The sequence below is a fragment of the Notamacropus eugenii genome, chromosome 5 (genome assembly GCF_028372415.1).
Source record: "Notamacropus eugenii isolate mMacEug1 chromosome 5, mMacEug1.pri_v2, whole genome shotgun sequence".
NCBI classification, from domain to species: domain Eukaryota; kingdom Metazoa; phylum Chordata; class Mammalia; order Diprotodontia; family Macropodidae; genus Notamacropus; species Notamacropus eugenii.
This window is the reverse complement of record NC_092876.1, coordinates 412299504-412316726: the sequence shown is the minus strand read 5'-3', so window position 1 is coordinate 412316726 and position 17223 is coordinate 412299504. Positions and strand designations below refer to the sequence as shown.

The window sequence follows — 17223 nt, the reverse complement described above, 5'->3', positions numbered from 1 at the left end:
AACTATACTGTCCAGGTGTTATGTTCTATGAAGAAAGCAGTAGCTCAAATGAAATGCGAGATGCATAAATATAGAGACATCTCCATTCCAAATGTTCATGTGGATTATCTGTGCCTGACCTGCGATAAAGCCTTCTGAACTCGTATTGGTCTGATCAGCCACAGTCAGACACATTGTTCCTTGACTCCAAAATAATGTCATTTTGGTCATCTTCAATAAGGAAGGACAAGAACCAACCATTTTCTTCAATAATTTTTTTTGAGTTTGTGTTTTGATCATCCCTGTCACTATAGTAACTTTCCATGGTCAGGATCTTTTTTTGTGTGTGTTTGTTCATCTTTCCAGCCTATTTCTTGACTTTGAGCCTTATATGAAAGTTGATCTATGTTCCTAGGGTAGAGGGGCACTATCCCAAGCTTCAGGTTTTTTGTGCAGCTGTTTACAGAGCCAGTTCTGGGGGTTTGTAAGCTTTGGGTTCTTCTGAGGTATTATGGCTTATGGAGAGCTGTGTTTACTACTCTGCTGACTTTTCTTTGGTCTATGAGACCACAAGCACTCTTTTCTTCCTTGGAACAGTGACCAAGGTCCCTTCTCCCCTGTGGCCATAAGTTCTAATGTGCTAGTAGTGTAGCTTCTTGCCCTAGTACTGTGAACCAGGACTACAACCCAGATCTGAGTATGGGTCATGCCACAAAACTCTGCCCTCAGTGCCAGCAAAGAGATCCCTAAAATTTCCTTTTGACCAGTTGTTAGACCCCTTTACCATTTGCAGTCTTATTTGGCTGCCCCCAAGGCCTGCTGATGTTGTTGTGATGTGGCCTGTGCTCTTACTATCAGCACTGGACTGAGCTCCATTCTCACTCTGGGGTGACAGACCTTTCCTGCTAAATTTCTAAGTTAATGTTGTACTGGAGAATTGTTTCACCCTGTCCTTTTGTGGGTTTTACTGCTCCAGACTTTATTTTGAGGAATTATTTAAAGTTGTTTGGAGGGGAATTTGGGCAGCTCAGGTGAGTCCCTGACTTTTATCCACTGTATTCTGGAGCTTACACTCTTAAGGGTATAGCTTACATTTTAATAAGGGAGATAACACTCGTAAGGAAGAGAGGTGGTCCCCAAATTTGGGAGAAGTTCTTTAGTACTGAAAGTTGTTAGGATGGTGAATGACACACCCCATCCAGAATCATTGGCAGAAATTTTAATTTGATCATAACTCATGATCTAATGTAACAATGAGGAAAGGACAAAGTATGCAGTTGTGTTGAGGAGGGTGTGATGGAGGTGGCAGGAGAAGCTGGAATTTCTTGAAATGATGATCCAAGAGAGATAGTCACCACTAACTCATGGAAGGAAGGCCCCCAGGGCAGAAGTTCCTTCCTCTCTCTGATGTAGGTGACAAGGCAATTGCAAAGGGGCTACAGAAGAGGTGGCTGGAGAGGACAGAGTGACAATGGAACTTTTCCATGTCAAAATAAGGAGTGTAGAATGGCTTATTTTATACAGTGGGCCTGACTCTCCAGCAACCCAGCTGAGAAGAAGGGGAAAATGGGAATGAATAACCACTCTTACAGTACCTACTATGTACCAGACACTATACTATTATCTCTTTTAATCTTTACAACAATCTTATGAGATAGTGCTTTTATTATCACTGTTTTACAGTTGAAGAAACTGTGGTTAAGTCACTTGCCCAAGGTCACACAGCTAGTAAATGTTTGAGACCAAATTTGAAGTCAGGTCTTCCTGACTCCAGTCCCTAGCACTCTATGCATTGTGCCATCTACCTAGCTCTACAGTTACAGGATTGGAATCAACTCAGATTCACATGTTTAGTAGAGGACACATTTGCAGATACCTGATATGATCATATATGTATGCTTCATTGCTAGCTTTATTTATAGCTAGGTAGGTTCTTCAGCATATCTATGCTATGTGAAGAGCACTTAGTGATTGAATAGTTGACATTCACTTTATATCTATTCCCTGACTAAGTAGAAATCTTCATATTATTGTTATTGGGTATTTAATAGTATCACTAAATAGAGAAAGTTCAGACTGAATATTAACTTGAGTATTTGGAGGAATAATATATTCTCTCTCTTTTAAAGAAATTACTGCTGAAACTGAAGACCTGTGTGAAAAACCTGATGATGAAATAAAAGAAACAGTCCAAGACCTAGATCTGAAAAAACCCCAGGAGCTAAAAACTGAGGTTAGTAATATTTGGTTTTGTTTTGGTTTTTTTTTTTTTGAGATTGAATTCTTTAGAATTAGCTTCACAATCCTGAATTCTTAATCTTATTCTTCTAGCAGTTTCACTTGTGTCTAAAACTTCTCAAGGGTGGGTTTTTTGCACACTGTTGACAAATGTCTTAAGTTCTTATTACACATGGCTAATGCAGAAATATGTTTTACACAACTTCGTAGGTATAATGGGTAGCATATTTCTTGCCTTTTAATAGGAGGAGTAGGAGCTAGAGAGAGAGAAGTTGGAACTGAAAATTTTTAAACATTTTTTTATAAGTTCTTATTAGAGTTCCCTGAAATGCATGTTAGCTGTGGAAACACCATCCTGGTTTTCACGTCAGAAGTTCTCTGCTTCAGATACTTACCTATGTGAAACTGAACACATCAGTTAACCTCTAGGGACCTTAGTTTCTTCCTCTGGAAAGTCAGATAAGTGGGACTAGATGCCCCCTCCCCCCTTTTTTTAAATATAATTTTTAAAAATTTTGAACTCAAATACAAAAATAAGAAAAAAAACTGACATTGCTTTGTACATGGCTGAACATAGGACAGGATTCAATATAAAACAATAGATTTCTATTTTAAGAAGGCTTGTATAGGAAATATTAACTCACTGTATTCAAAGCTGTCCATTTTTTCTTTGCTTCCTTGTAGGTTTTCTTTCATTCTCTGCTGTGTACTTACTTTATTTTTTTTCCTTCTCCCCTTTCCCCCCCACCCCCACCCAAAGAAGGCTACAATTAAACGTGAATATATATGTGTGTATGTGTATGGCATGTGTGACATGTCATTGTTCAAGACATGACAAAGGGTACATTATTTATTCTTAAATCAATCAATAAACATTTATTCCTTGCCTACTATGTGCCAAGCATTGTTCTAAGCACACTGTTAAAAAAACTTTAGAGTCATAAAAATGGAACAGACTCCCTAAAGAAGACTGAGAGATGATAGGTAAATCATTCCAAGTCCCTTGCATGTAGGGGAAGGGAAAACAAGATAATAGAAGATAATAACAGCAGGTCACATGTTTTGTAGACATGATCTCATTTGATCCTCAAGGAAATGTCCCCATTTTACAGATATAGACCAGTACTATAAGGGTTTCTAGTTTTGGTGGTACTTCTCAGGGCTTGTGCAGTCAATGTAAAGAAAACATGACAAGAAATGAAGTAGCTTATGTGAGAAAGAGAATGAAGACCTATTTGGCTGGAAATAATGTACTATAAAACTGGAAAGATAATGTTATAGGCTCAAGAAGGTTGAGGATTAAGAAAAGGCCATCAGATTTGACAAATAGATCACTAGTAACTGTAGAGACCAGTTTCAATTGAGTGATGATGGGAGAAGCCAGACTGAAAAGAGTAAGAAGTGACTGAATAGAGTCAAGTGTAGACAGGGTTGTTTTTTAGGAGTTATTCAGAGAAAAGGAGGAGAGCTATAGGATAATAACTTGATGAGAAAGTTAGGCATGTATTTGTAGCTCCTAAAAGATCAGAATTCTTTGTACATCTGGTCATAAAATGCAGGGAGTGGACCAAATAATGAAGATACACACACACACACACACACACAAATTCTTGCCCAACCTCCTGACTTCTCATGCAACTTGATCCCAGTCTTTATCCTGAACCTACACCCAAGTAGCTGTTGTAAACCACAACTTTGTGACTTTGAGCATCACCTTTCTGGACCTCAGTTTCATCTGTTCAAATGGAGTGAGACTGCTCTAGCAGTCTTATGTCCTTTCCGGTTTCCAATCCATGACCTTATGAGGTAGCCAGAATAATAGTTCTAGTAATAATGCTAGATACATTTTCAGATTATTTCCCTAGCCTATACTTCCTTAAAACTTAGGTTCTTTTGGGTCTTTTTTAACAATTATAAAAAAATGATGTTTCCTTGATGCATTTTATTTTTATACCACATTCATTTCTGAAAGTCCCCTCCTCTTATCCATCCTGAAATTGAACTTTCTTTTCAACAATGACAAAAAAATCTGTCCTACTTTATTTCAGTCTCTTGTTCTGTGGACTTGTTTAGGTTAACTCCCTAGTGAAAACATGATGATAATAAAATTAAATTTTAACAAAACATAGTGATAATGATTCCTTAGAAGTGAATCAAAGCATTCGCCTCTCCAGTCTATGGTATCATGGTCTTTGCCTTCCTTGTCCCTCTAGTAATTCCTTATGGTTTTTACACATTTATGTGAGAGGGCTAGAGCAAACAGATGGGAAAATTGACCTTTTATTTATTTTTTTCTCCCTCTTTTTTAAAATAGGTAATGTCTATACCAGCTCAATTTAAGGGTGCATCTACACCAACATTCGATAAAGACTACAGCCTTTCAGAGTTACTATCCCAGTTGGATTCTGGAATTTCTCAGACTATAAAACACTCAGAAGAGCTGAGTCGTAGTTCCTCTGAATCTAAACTTGTGTCTTCTAGCAGTGGCAAAAGACTTTCTGGTGTATCTTCAGTAGATTCAGCCTTTTCTTCCAGAGGATCCCTATCTCTCTCTTTCGAACGAGAGAATTCAACAAGTGGTAAGTTATACACACATTGTCTGGGAGACTGAAACATAATGGTTAGGGAACAGTTATAGATCCAGAATGATGAGTAGTCTGTGAACTACAAAGCATAACATTTAATAACTAGATATTTACAACAAAATGTGCAATTATTTTTTACCATTCCTCCCATCCACCTAATTTATAATGGTATCCTATGCAGTCAACAAATATTTGAAAAATATGGTTCATATCCTTGATGAGTCTGTTATTTAATATCTGAATATAATTATAGAAATCACTTCTGCCTGAGTTTAGAGGTTGAGAGAAGGTATCGTGAAAATTGGGCTTCAACAGGTAGAGATGACGCAACAAGACAATGTGCAAAGAATTCTGTGGATTTATCCCATTTTGGCAAACAGTGCAAAGGTAGACAAGTTTATTTGGAATGCTGGGCCCATGTAAGAAAATGGAAAAGTAAAGCTGGGGTTAAATTGTGAAGGAACTCAGAAGATTTGTGTATCACAGTGATATTCAACATGCAATTACATTTAATAAATGACAAATAATAAATACTTAATAATAGTCTCATGTGTACAACATACTATTTGGTAAGTGCTTAGAGAGATTCAAAGGCAAACTATGGTCCTTATCCTCAAGAGGCTTATAATCTAATATGATAAGCTGTGTACATAAATAAATTATACAAATCATAAAGTCTTAGATCATATGAAGGATAATTTCCAATGGGAGATCAAGGCTTCATGGAGGAAGATTTGGATCATAGAGTACATGAAAAAGAAGATAGGCTAAATTTTTGAGACCCTCTAAGTGCCCTAGATGAGTTTGAGAATGCATTTTTTATAACTAAACCTTGACCTTCCATATCATCTTTGTATGTGATCACTTAAAGTCTTTGATTCAATTCAGAACGCTATTCCTAAAAGTCAAACCTGGTTTTACATGCCCCTCCTTCTTTCATGAAGCCTTCCAAATTTCTTCCCATTGGAAATGATCTTGCTTTCATCTGATCTTTGACTTTGCAAGCAGTATTACATAGTCTAATTTGTGTCATGTTTATTTATGTATAATTCTTATCTTACTAAATCATATTCTTGAGGGTAAAAAGCATAATTTGTCAGTAGAGTAAAATCAATTGTGTGTGTGGTAGAAGAAGTGGTGAGTAGAATTCTCTTAAAAATTTGAGGGATGGGAATCTTCATGAGTTCAAGAAAACTGGGTTAAATCTTGAATTCAACATAAATATAAACCTTAAATTGTAAGGCAATATTGGGTAGTTTTTTACTGAAATGGGAGACCTGTTATTTGCAAAAAAAAAAAAAGGGGGGGGGAATGGAGGTCATTTCATAGACTTCTGTTATTTTGTACCCTTGAAGAGGAGAAAGGTCCCCTCTTCAAGGTTGACCTTGAGCTTTTACAATGGCATTTTTTAGCTTTAGAGAGTGAGTGTCCTTTGCCCATATTGCAGAATCAAACTTTTAAATGTTAAATTTATTGTTTGTGACTTATCTTTCTTTGGATCCTTTGTCTTCAACCTGTCTAGAAAATCTTGCTTTAAAAATACTTTTGTTTAAATGGAAGACTGAATATCAATTTAAATTAGGTTTTAAACCACATTACCTCCTACAAGAAGCCATCACTTTCTCCCTTCCCGTATTCTCACTCTCATGTAGCCCCTTGCTTATTTCTCCCTAATATTCTTATCATGTTTTACCTTATATCAGTTATTTATGATCATTTCATATCCTACAGTAAATTCCCTAAGGGCAGAGATTATGAAATGTAATATAATGCACTGGTCTTGGAGGTGTAGTACTGGACCTGGAATTAAAAAGAATTAAAAAAATAAAAAAAGTAAAAACCCTCAGACATTTACTAGCTGCAAGACTCTGAATATCACTAAACCTCTTAGCCTTAGTTTCCTCATCTATAAATGGCCATCATAGTATCACCTACCTCACAGAATTATATCAAATGATATAAAAGATGTACAGAATTTTGCAAACCTTAATGCACTATATAAATTCTAGCTATTACTATTAGAGTCAAAAGACGTGAGTTCAATTCCTGCCATTTACTGGTTATAATGGCCCTGAGTAAGTCACCTATTTCTCTAAACTTGTTTATTCCTCTGTAAATAAGTTGGAGGTAAAAATATCACCCACCTCAGAAGGGTTTTGTGAGGAAAGTACTTCTAAATCATAAATTGCTATAGAAAAAGATGAGATAACTAAATTTTATCTTTATATAAAATAACAGAATAATTTACTATCTCAGATGAGAACCCTTATGTGCTTTTTGTCTTTGAACCTTTAACATGGTAAAAGATTGAGTGTAATAAAATACAATCTTCCTTATTTACAAATAGATCCTAGACAAGAAACTATGTTTCCCTTTCTTTCCCAGATATTAGTACAACTGATATCCAGAAGAGAAAGCTTGCAGAAGCAATCATGTCTGGTGACACCAGCAAGTTGATGAAGATCCTCCAGCCCCAGGATGTTGACCTGGTCCTCGATGGAAATTCCAGCCTTCTCCATTTGGCAGTGGAAGCAGGTCAGGAAGAATGTGTCAAATGGCTCCTTCTGAATAATGCCAACCCCAATCTCACCAACAGAAAGGGCTCAACCCCTCTTCATGTGGCCATAGAAAAGAGAGTCAAGAATGTTATTGAACTCATTTTGGCCAGGAAGATAAATGTCAATGCCAAGGATGAGGATCAGTGGACGGCTCTTCACTTTGCTGCTCAAAATGGGGATGAATCCAGCCTCAGGCTCCTGTTAGACAAGAATGCCTCCTTTAATGAGGTGGATTTTGAGGGGAGGACTCCTATGCACGTTGCCTGTCAGCATGGGCAAGAGAACATTGTGCGCATCCTTCTGAGGAGGGGTGTTGATGTGACTCTCCAAGGGAAGGATGATTGGATGCCGCTGCACTATGCTGCATGGCAGGGTCACCTACCCATTGTGAAGCTCCTCGCCAAACAGTCAGGTGTGAGTGTGAATGCACAGACCCTGGATGGGAGGACCCCACTACACCTGGCAGCCCAGCGAGGCCATTATCGTGTGGCACGAATTCTCATTGACCTACAGTCAGATGTCAACATTCCAAATCTGCTCTTGCAGACTCCCCTCCACATCGCTGCAGAAACTGGACACACAAGCACTACAAGATTGCTTCTCAATCGGGGAGCTGAGAAGGAAGCCGTGACAACAGAAGGCTATACTGCCCTCCATTTGGCTTCCCAAAATGGACACCTTGCCACTGCTAAGTTGTTGATGGAAGAAAAGGCTGATATCTTAGTTAGGGGCCCTCTTAACCAGACAGCCCTCCACCTTGCTGCTGCCAATGGGCATTCTGAAGTGGTGGAGGAACTCCTTACTCCAGACACCATAAACCTGTTTGATGAGGATGGGCATACTGCGCTGCACTTGGCAGCCCGGGGCAGGCATGCAAAGACTGTGGAGATCTTGTTAAAGCATGGGGCACATATTAATTTTCAAGGCCTCAAATTTCAGACCAGTCAACAACTGGTAGAACAACGTGGCAATGGTCCAATTGACACATTGTTACGTCGAAGTAAGACTTAGATTGACCCCTAATGAGTCTTTGTCTTATGTCTCAATCTGTAGGGTGAGGAAGGTCCTTATTTGGGGTTCTTGCCACATTCTTTGTTAGTATGATGAGAGAATGTTAAATAGCTACCCAGCTACAAACAACTTGTCTCAGGAATTCAGGTATCATTGGCCAAGGATGGCGTAAGAAAATGGGTGTCCAAACCATCAGCATTGTAGCCACAATTTTTTTTCATTTTAAACTTTTCTTTGGGCATATAATGTTACCATGGAGAAGTTAGTGGAGTCTTACCTGAAGTAATGCTGGTTGGAGTGTCTTTTGGCTCCTTACCTTTAAACTGAACAGTGTGCTATGTGTGAGAGGTGATGTACCTGTATGATCGATCTTTCAGTTTCCTGGTATGTTTATGAAGTTGGTATGTCTATGAAGATGTCTACACTGAAAAGATGAGTTCTCTGATCACTCATTGTAGACATGGGGGTGGGGAAGGAATGATAGGTGATTTGATGTCAAACTAGGTAATTGTAAGACAAAATCTTGAATGTGTTGGAATTAGCCTCTCTATGCCTCCAGTTTATATTAGTTCTGGCATACCAGTGTTCTAGAAAACTCTTTAAGAGTATAAGTTGCAGAGAAGGTGGTGACCTGAGGAAGCTTCCTCACCTGGGAGTTCCCTATACTGATGAAATTAGAGGTCAAGTCCCTATGTTTTTTCCATTTTGTAAATAATGGTTGTATATTTTGTATAAATTGTCAGTTTCAGTAAGCATGTAATAGTATGTTTTGCATTGTTTTTAGGATGACAAAAGAAGAAACAAATTTATGTTTTCTAAAAATAGAGGATAATCCATGAACTACTTACTATATTAAGTCAATAGTGCAATGAGACTTGAAAAAATCAGAATTTATATTCAAATGAGTTGCCTTTCAAAGTTAGTCACTCTAGGCAAGGTTCCAAACAGTCCACAAATACTTATTCCAGTGATGAGGATGTAACAAAAAACATTTGAAAACTCATTGCTTTTCGATTTACCTAATTTTTTAAAAATGAAAACACTATCATTTGCTTTTGAACATCTACTTTTCCTTCCTGATTTGCTCCAAATGATTTTTGACTAAAGTGAATATTTTATAAGGCTTTTTGTCTGTTTCAGAAGACTTTCAAAAGAGGAATTCCCACAATTGTCGTATCCTTGAAATAATGTAATCTTCATAAGACAACTCTTTAAATGGAAACATTTCTTATTTGGATATATAAATTTTAACTTTTGTTTAAAATCCAGTCTAATATTTTTTTAATCAGTCTCATTAGAAAAGTTCTGATATAGTAAGACAAACAAGGTTATTATAGGACTTGACTCTGTATATTCATCTTACTTAGAATGAACTGGTGTGCAATGTATTGATAAATGTTAATATACTATGTATACTTTTACTGGCTGTATACATATTTTCTGTGATAGGAAATATCTGAACTGTTTAGAACTGGCTATGTTTTAATATGCCCCCTTCCTTTTTGTTTTTTAAAGCTCAGATAACAATAAAGTTTATTACTGCTTTATTTTGATGTTGTGTTAAGAGTTTTTTAACTTTTCATGCACAAGCTCAAATGATGTTTTTGGTTTTGTTGGTGTGTTTTTAAACTAGAGGTTGTACACAACTGCTTGATCAATTTTGGCTTTTGATGAAGTTTTATAAGATTATAAAATTTAGTAATGGAAGAAGAGGTTTTAGAAATTAAAGAAATGTGACATGACTTATACAAGGTCACACAAATAATAGATGACACTGAGAATTCAAATCCAAGTTATTCTTTACTGTAAATTTGTGGGTTTTCCATTATATCACACTCTTTCACTGCAAGTGAATTGGAGAAGTAGGGAATTCAAGTTTTAAAGGACTTGGTTAGTTCTTTAAACTTTTGGATTCTTTTTCCAATTGGTCAATTTTCTTTTCACAATTTTCTTGATTTCCCGGAATTGCTCTTAATCTTTTTTTCATAATTTTTCCTCCATCTCTCTTATTTGATTTTTGAAGTCCTTCCAAGAACTCTTTGGGGGTTTGTGACCATTTAATGTGTCCCTTTAAAGTAGGAATGGCACTTTGGTTTCACTTTCTTCCTTAGAATATGAATCCGGATCTTCCCTGTCCTCCTAGTGGCTGTCAATGGTTGAATTTTGTCTCCTTTGTTTGCTTATTTTCATATTGTTTTATTTTTATTTTTTAACAGCTTATTATTGTAATCAGATTCTATTTGTGAGATGGGGGAAGTGGTACCCCAGGCTTCAGGTCCTTCTTAGTGCTATTTTCTGAGCTCTGTCCAGGGAATCGACCTCACTCAATCACTTCTCTGACACCACCACCCTCATCCCCCAAGGCATGTCTAGAGCCCCAGCCATGTGGTCCCTCAAACACTTTTGCTCCCTATGGTCCCTCTTGCGACTGCAAACTTTAGTTTGCCACTCTGTTCTGGTACCAAAACCAGGGATTCCTCTCTTGCAAGTGCCCACAGCCACAGTCAGGTTGACTTCTGGTCAGCATAGCTGGGTCTGGCATCCAGAGACAGAGAAGGGTCATTTAATCTTTCCCTACTCAGCTGTCCAACCCCCACATTGTCCATAAGGTGAAAGTTTCTGCCGCCCCCAGGGCTTGTTGTTTATTGATTCTATGGAGTTTGCCTGGAAGTGTTTGCACTTCAACCAGACCAAACCTCCAAGTCTTTTCTAGAGGTTCTCTCAAGTTGTCTTAGGACAACTGCTTCACCTCAAATTTATTTACCTCTGCCTCTCCATTAACTTCGATGTGACATTCTGCCTTGTTTGGGGGGGAAATTTGGAGAGCCTGGTATTTTCTGACCTACATTACCATTTTCCCAGGATCTTCTAATATTAGATGTTTTTCACACCTGCTGTTTTATAATATAGTTTGAGGTTTGGGAGTGCTATTTCCCCTTCATCCAGACATTTTCCTTGATAATCTAGACATCACATATTTCAAATGGATTTTGTTACTATTTTATCCAGTTCTACAAAATATACACTTGATAATTTGATTGGTATAGCATCAAAAGTGTGAATCAACTTTGATAGCTCTGTCAGTTTTATAATGATGGCATAGCCTAGCCATGAGCACTGAATATTCCTTCAGTTTTAAAAATTACTTTAATGAGCACTTTGGAGTTGAATCTAAACACGTCTTTTTGTGTACTTTGGTATCCCCAGATATATTATGTAGTTTGTAACTACAATTGGAACAGCATTTCACTTTCTGTTTTTGCTTCTTGGGTTCTGTTATAATTATATAGAAATGCTACAGATTTTTGACGATCTATTTAATAGCCTGCAACCTTCCTAGAGCTATCAAGTATCTTTATTGATTCCTTAGAATTTTCCAGGCACTCCATCATATCACCAGCAAAAGGGATAGTTTTATTTACTTTTTATCTATCTTAATGCCTTTACTTTCTTTTTCTTTTTTTTATTATTTTATTTGTTTTCAGTTCTACAATCACTTCCATATATCTTAGATTTTTTTCCCCTCCTTAAATTTTTTACCTCCCCATTCCTTCCCTGAGACAGCATACAATATTATATAGGTTCTACACATATATTCCTATTAAATACATTTTCACCTTAGTCATGTTACATAGAAGAATTAAAAAGAATGGGAGAAATCATAAAACAAAACAAAACATAATACAAAAGAAAATGGTCTGCTTCATTCTATTATCAAATTCCATAGTTCTTTCTCTGGATGTGGAAGGCATTTTGCCTTGACAACATTGGGAATTGTTTAAGTACTTGCATTGCAATGAAGTACTAAGTCTACCAGAAAAATTCCTCACACATTGTGGTTGTTGCTGTGTACAAAGTTCTTCAGGTTCAGCTCCTTTTACTCAGCATCAGTTTATATAAGTCTTCTCAGGCCTCTCAGAAGTCTTCTTGATAATCATTTCTCATAGCACAATACTATTCCATTCATATACCATAATTTATTCAGCCATTCCCCAATTGATGGGCATCTCCTTGATTTCCAGTTTTTGGCCACCACAAAGAGAGCTGCCATAAATACTTTCATACATGTGGAACCCTTTCCCATTTTTGTGATCTCTTGGGGATAGAGTCCTAGAAGGGATATTACTGAATCAAAGCTTGTGCATATTTTTGTAGCCCTTTGGGCATTAATTTCTTTTTCTTGTCATATTGCTGTTGTTAGCATTTCCACAGTTATATCAGATAATAGTGGAGAGTGAGTATCCTTGCTTCACTCTCATATTTAATGAGAAAGGACAGCTAGGTGGCACAGTGCACAGAGTGTCAGGCCTGGAGTTAGGAAGACTCATCTTCCTGGATTCAAATCTGGTCTCAGACACTTAATGGATGTGTCACCCTGGGCAAGTCACATAACTGCCTCAATTGCCTCATATGTAAAATGAGTTGGAGAAGGAAATGGCAAACCACTCCAGTAACCTTGTCAAGAAAACCCCAAATGAGGTCACAAAGAGTCATGACTGAAGAAAACAACTGAACAACAACTGTATTCCCATAGACTGATACTTGCTCTTAGTTTTAGAGAGATGTTTCTTATGATATTAAAAATGGTCCCTCTATCCGTTTTTTATATTTTTTTCAACATGAAAAAATGTTACATTTTACCTGTGGCTTTTTCTACATCTGTTGACATGATTATATGGCTTTGTATTGTTTGGTTTTTAATATAATTATGTTTTTTTGTTTTCCTAATGTTGAACTATCCTTGCATCCCTGTTATAAATCCCACTTGGTCATAATGATTGGTTTCTTGGCTAAGTCACTATCATCTGTTTAACAGGATTTTGTTAACCATTTTTGAGTCAATATTCATTAATGATATCACTCTATAGTTTTCCTTCTGCATTTTATTTTTCCTTGATTTAAACATTAGGACCATGTTTGCATCATAAGGAGTCTAGTAGGATGCTTTCTCAATTTTTGAAAATAATTTGTGAAGTATTGATACTAATTTTTCTTTAAAAGTTTGATTGAATTATCTTGCAAATACATCAGGACTAGGAATTTAACATTTGATAATTCATTTATACTTAAATCCTCTATACTTTTTATATTCTTCTTGTGTGCCCCATTTTTCTGAAATTAAGTTCTTATTTCTCACTTGTTCTCTAGTATATTTATTTTCCCTTTTCATTTATTCTGAAAACCAAACAAATTGAGCAAATACATAATTCCTGTGTTTGTCTCATATAGTTCCCTCATATCCTTGAAGACAGAGTTACAGAAGGACACTTGTCTCTTCTCCTATTAGAATGTCAAGACTTCATCACCATTTAGCCCTTTCCAATTGTTAAATGTATTTTGTCCCATGTTTACATTTCAAAAAATCCATTCTGCTCTGATCCTCTCAGAGGAATGTCTGAAAGTCCTGTATTCTTGACCATTTACCCCTTTTATGGTAACATTAAAACATATATATGTAAATATATAAATATGTAAAAATATATAGATATAAAAATTAATTTTAAAAAAAATTTCAAGATTTTCTCTCCTTTAAAATAATTGTTGCCAAATCTTATGTTATTCTGACTGAAACACATTGATCAGTATTTGACCTTTTTCTAGCTGCTGATAGTATTTTTTTCTTTGACTTAGAAGTTCATAATTTTGGTTATACTATTCCTGGGAATATTTAGTTTGGGCTTTCTTCTAAGAGAGGACCAGTAGACTCTTTCTACTTTCACTTTGCCCTATGGTTCTAATAGGTCTGGAAAGTTTTTATTCACAGTTTCTTGAAATATTATATCCAGACTTTTCCTTTGGTCATAGTTTTCAGTGAGTTTGATGATTCTTAAATTATATCTCCTCAAATTGTTTTCTAGAGCAGGTTTTTCTTTATAGTAGATTTAATATTCTTTCTTCTTCAAATCTTTTGATTTTGTTCCAATATATATTGTCTCATGGAGTCATTGTGTTCTGTTTGCTCCATTCCATTTTTCAAGGAGTCCACTTATTGGACAAGATTTTCTTATTTTTGTTCTTAGCAGTTTATTTTTTTTTTCCTTCTTAACTCTCACTTGAATTTTTGTAGCAAATCTTATAGTTCTTATAGCCAATTTTTTTTCTCTAAGACTTCATTTGTTATTGTGGGATTACATTCTTCTGTGTTTACTTCTTGACATTCTCTTTCCCTTTAATATTTTTAGCTATGTGATCCTGCACAAGTCACTTAACCTCTGTCTGCTTCAGTTTCCTCACCTATAAAACGGGCATAATAATAGCGTGAACCTCCTAGGGTTACTTCAAGGAACAGTGTCTAGCACGTTTGTTTCCTTCCTTCATTGTATTTTGTGTCTCTTGTTTAATTATATTTTTCACCTCAGTTTTTAAATTGGAATTTTGTGTACTTCTATGTCCTCTCCAGCACCATTAAATAGGTTGAGTAGACCTTGAGCATCTTTTCCTTTCTTTAGCTTTTTTCTGATCTCAATGGGTTGGGTACTTATAAGTAAGGTGTGTGGCTCCCTACTGGTAATGGAAAGAGACCAGCATTCAGAAGGGGTCAGATTCCCCCTTTCCACCCAAACCCTCTAGAAGTCATTTGGGGCAACAGAGAGCCTTAAGAGACTTCTTTCTGAATGTACAAAAGTAGACACAGGTGGCAGCAGAAGTCAAATAGAAGTGATTTTGGAGAAACAAGCCTGAAATACTATGGACTAAATCTCATGAAATAAAACCCAGCCTCCAGTTAAATCAATGTGTGTGTGTTTTTTTCCTTTTTGTGGGACTGAATTACAAAATGAGAAAGCACATAAAAAGGAGGAGAGGAGAAAGAAGATAGAAGGGAAGGTAACTTAAATCAAAAGCTATAAATGAAGGGAAAACAACTCCTGTTACTTAGGAAGAAGAAAGCCTATAGGAGAATGGGTAAAGGGGCAAAGGGGACTTGATGGAGGGGATTTGAAAGGTATCAAAGAAAGGGGGAAACTTTCATTGGTTGGAGGGGGTACCACTGATGAATGCTTTTTCGGAGAAAAGAGATCTTTTATTAAGGGAGATGACCTTACAATAAGTATTTGTGCTCAGAGAAATCACTAATCCTGCCTCAGGAGAAGAGGAATCAGAAGTCCAGGGGGCAACTAGAATACAGAAAAGTAGGAAGGTACAGATGCAAAGAAGAGATTTTGAGGCAAGTATGGGAGGATGACCAAGGGGAAGGCAAAGGTCAATAAGGAACCAAATAGTCAGGGAATTAGGAATAATCCTACCATGAATTAGAGTGAGGTATGTCCTCTCTATCTATAAGAATTGGTATTTCAAGCACGTCAGAAAAAAAGGAAACTGGAGGCAAGCTCTACAAGGCAATACCAGATACTGTCTAGAAGAGAGATTCTAATATGGTAGCTCAAAATGTTGGATTCCAAGAGGAATATAGAGAAGAAAAGACTAAATAAGTTTAAGGACCATGAATCAAAGAATAAAAATCTAGAAGGCATAGAAAATAATCTTAAAAACTAGTGAACAAAAATTGAAGAGGACAAGAGAAAGGTGAGGGGGGTTCAATTTGACTTTTTAACTGAGAGGAAAAAGGGGGGAAGAATTCAATAACCAGATAAAGCAAGAAAGAAAAAGAAATTAATAAGCAAAACTCTAAAACTCATTTGTAAAATTCATATTGCTATTCTATTGGAAAGATAAAATGTGAAAGAGTGTAACACATTTATATTGTATTTAGATATATGGAAGCAATAAGTGACCTTTAAAATGCTGTCCTGGGGTCAGTGATCTTCAACAGAGGAATCATGGTTAATATGTCATAACACATGGGCCAAGCATCTCTCAAAAATGTGTAGAAAATCATCATGGTTACATGAAAGGTTGTGGAGAAGCCCAGCTCTCTAATTCTAACAAATATCCAACAATGAAGAATCTACAACAAAAAGAATCAGAAGCAAACTTCTCCATCAATTCTGGCAACCCAGCAGGAAACCAGTTGACACAAGGAGAGGAAGGAATCCAAAATAAAGTCTTTGACTAAAGCTTTGACTATACAGACCTTTGTCAGCAAGGTGACATCTTTGCTTTTTATGCTGTCCAGATTTGCCATAACTTTCCTTCCAAAGAGCAAGCATCTTTTAATTTCATGACTCCATTCTGTAGTGATCTTCAAGCCCAAGAATGTGAAATCTGACATTGCTTCCATTTTCTCTCTCTATTTGCCAGGAAATGATGGGACCAGTTGCCAAGAGCACAGTATTTTTCTTTAGTGCTAAGTTTCAAGCCAACTTTTTATACTCTTCTCTTTCGCCCTCAACAAAAGGCTTAATTCCTTTCCACTTCATGCTATCAGAGTGGTATCCTCTGCATATCTGAGATTGTTGATATTTGTCCTGGCAACCTTAATTGCAGTTTTTGATTCACCCAATCTGGCATTTTGAATGATGTACTCTGAATATAAGTTAAGTGAATAAGATGACAATACATAGCTTTGTTGTACTCCTTTTCCTATCTCAGAGCAATCAGTTGTTCCATGTTCAATTCTAACGATTACTTCTTGACCTACAAGGTTTCACAGGAGACAAATAAGATGGTTTAGTAACCCACCCCCTCCCCGAAAAAAAGTCTCCTTTTAAACATAGTCTGGGGAGGAAAAAACCCACCCATTGGTTATGTCTGAAAATATACGATTCATTCAGCACCTCTGATATATCACCTTTCTGTCAAGAACTGGAAAGCTTGGTTCACTGTCAGCCTTCTAGAGTCATGGTTGGTTATTGCATTGATCAGTTCCTAAGTATCTGAAAATTGTTTTCCTTTACAGAAAATGTTATAGTCATCGTATAAATTGTTTTCCTGGATCTGTTCACTCTTCCTCA

The 17223-nt window shown here is 36.5% G+C and overlaps 1 protein-coding gene across 2 annotated transcripts in view; it reads left to right on the top strand.

Annotated features, from left to right (window-relative positions):
* RIPK4 (receptor interacting serine/threonine kinase 4) overlaps positions 1-9918 on the top strand; it is a 57741-nt gene extending 47823 nt beyond the window's left edge. For both annotated transcript variants that reach the window (XM_072614766.1, XM_072614767.1), the window contains 3 exons: positions 2109-2212; positions 4532-4796; positions 7188-9918. In XM_072614766.1, the coding sequence (XP_072470867.1) occupies positions 2109-2212; positions 4532-4796; positions 7188-8371 (1553 nt within the window). In that variant the 3' untranslated portion in view covers positions 8372-9918. The remainder of the gene's footprint in view (positions 1-2108; positions 2213-4531; positions 4797-7187) is intronic.
* The last annotated feature ends 7305 nt before the right edge of the window (positions 9919-17223 follow it).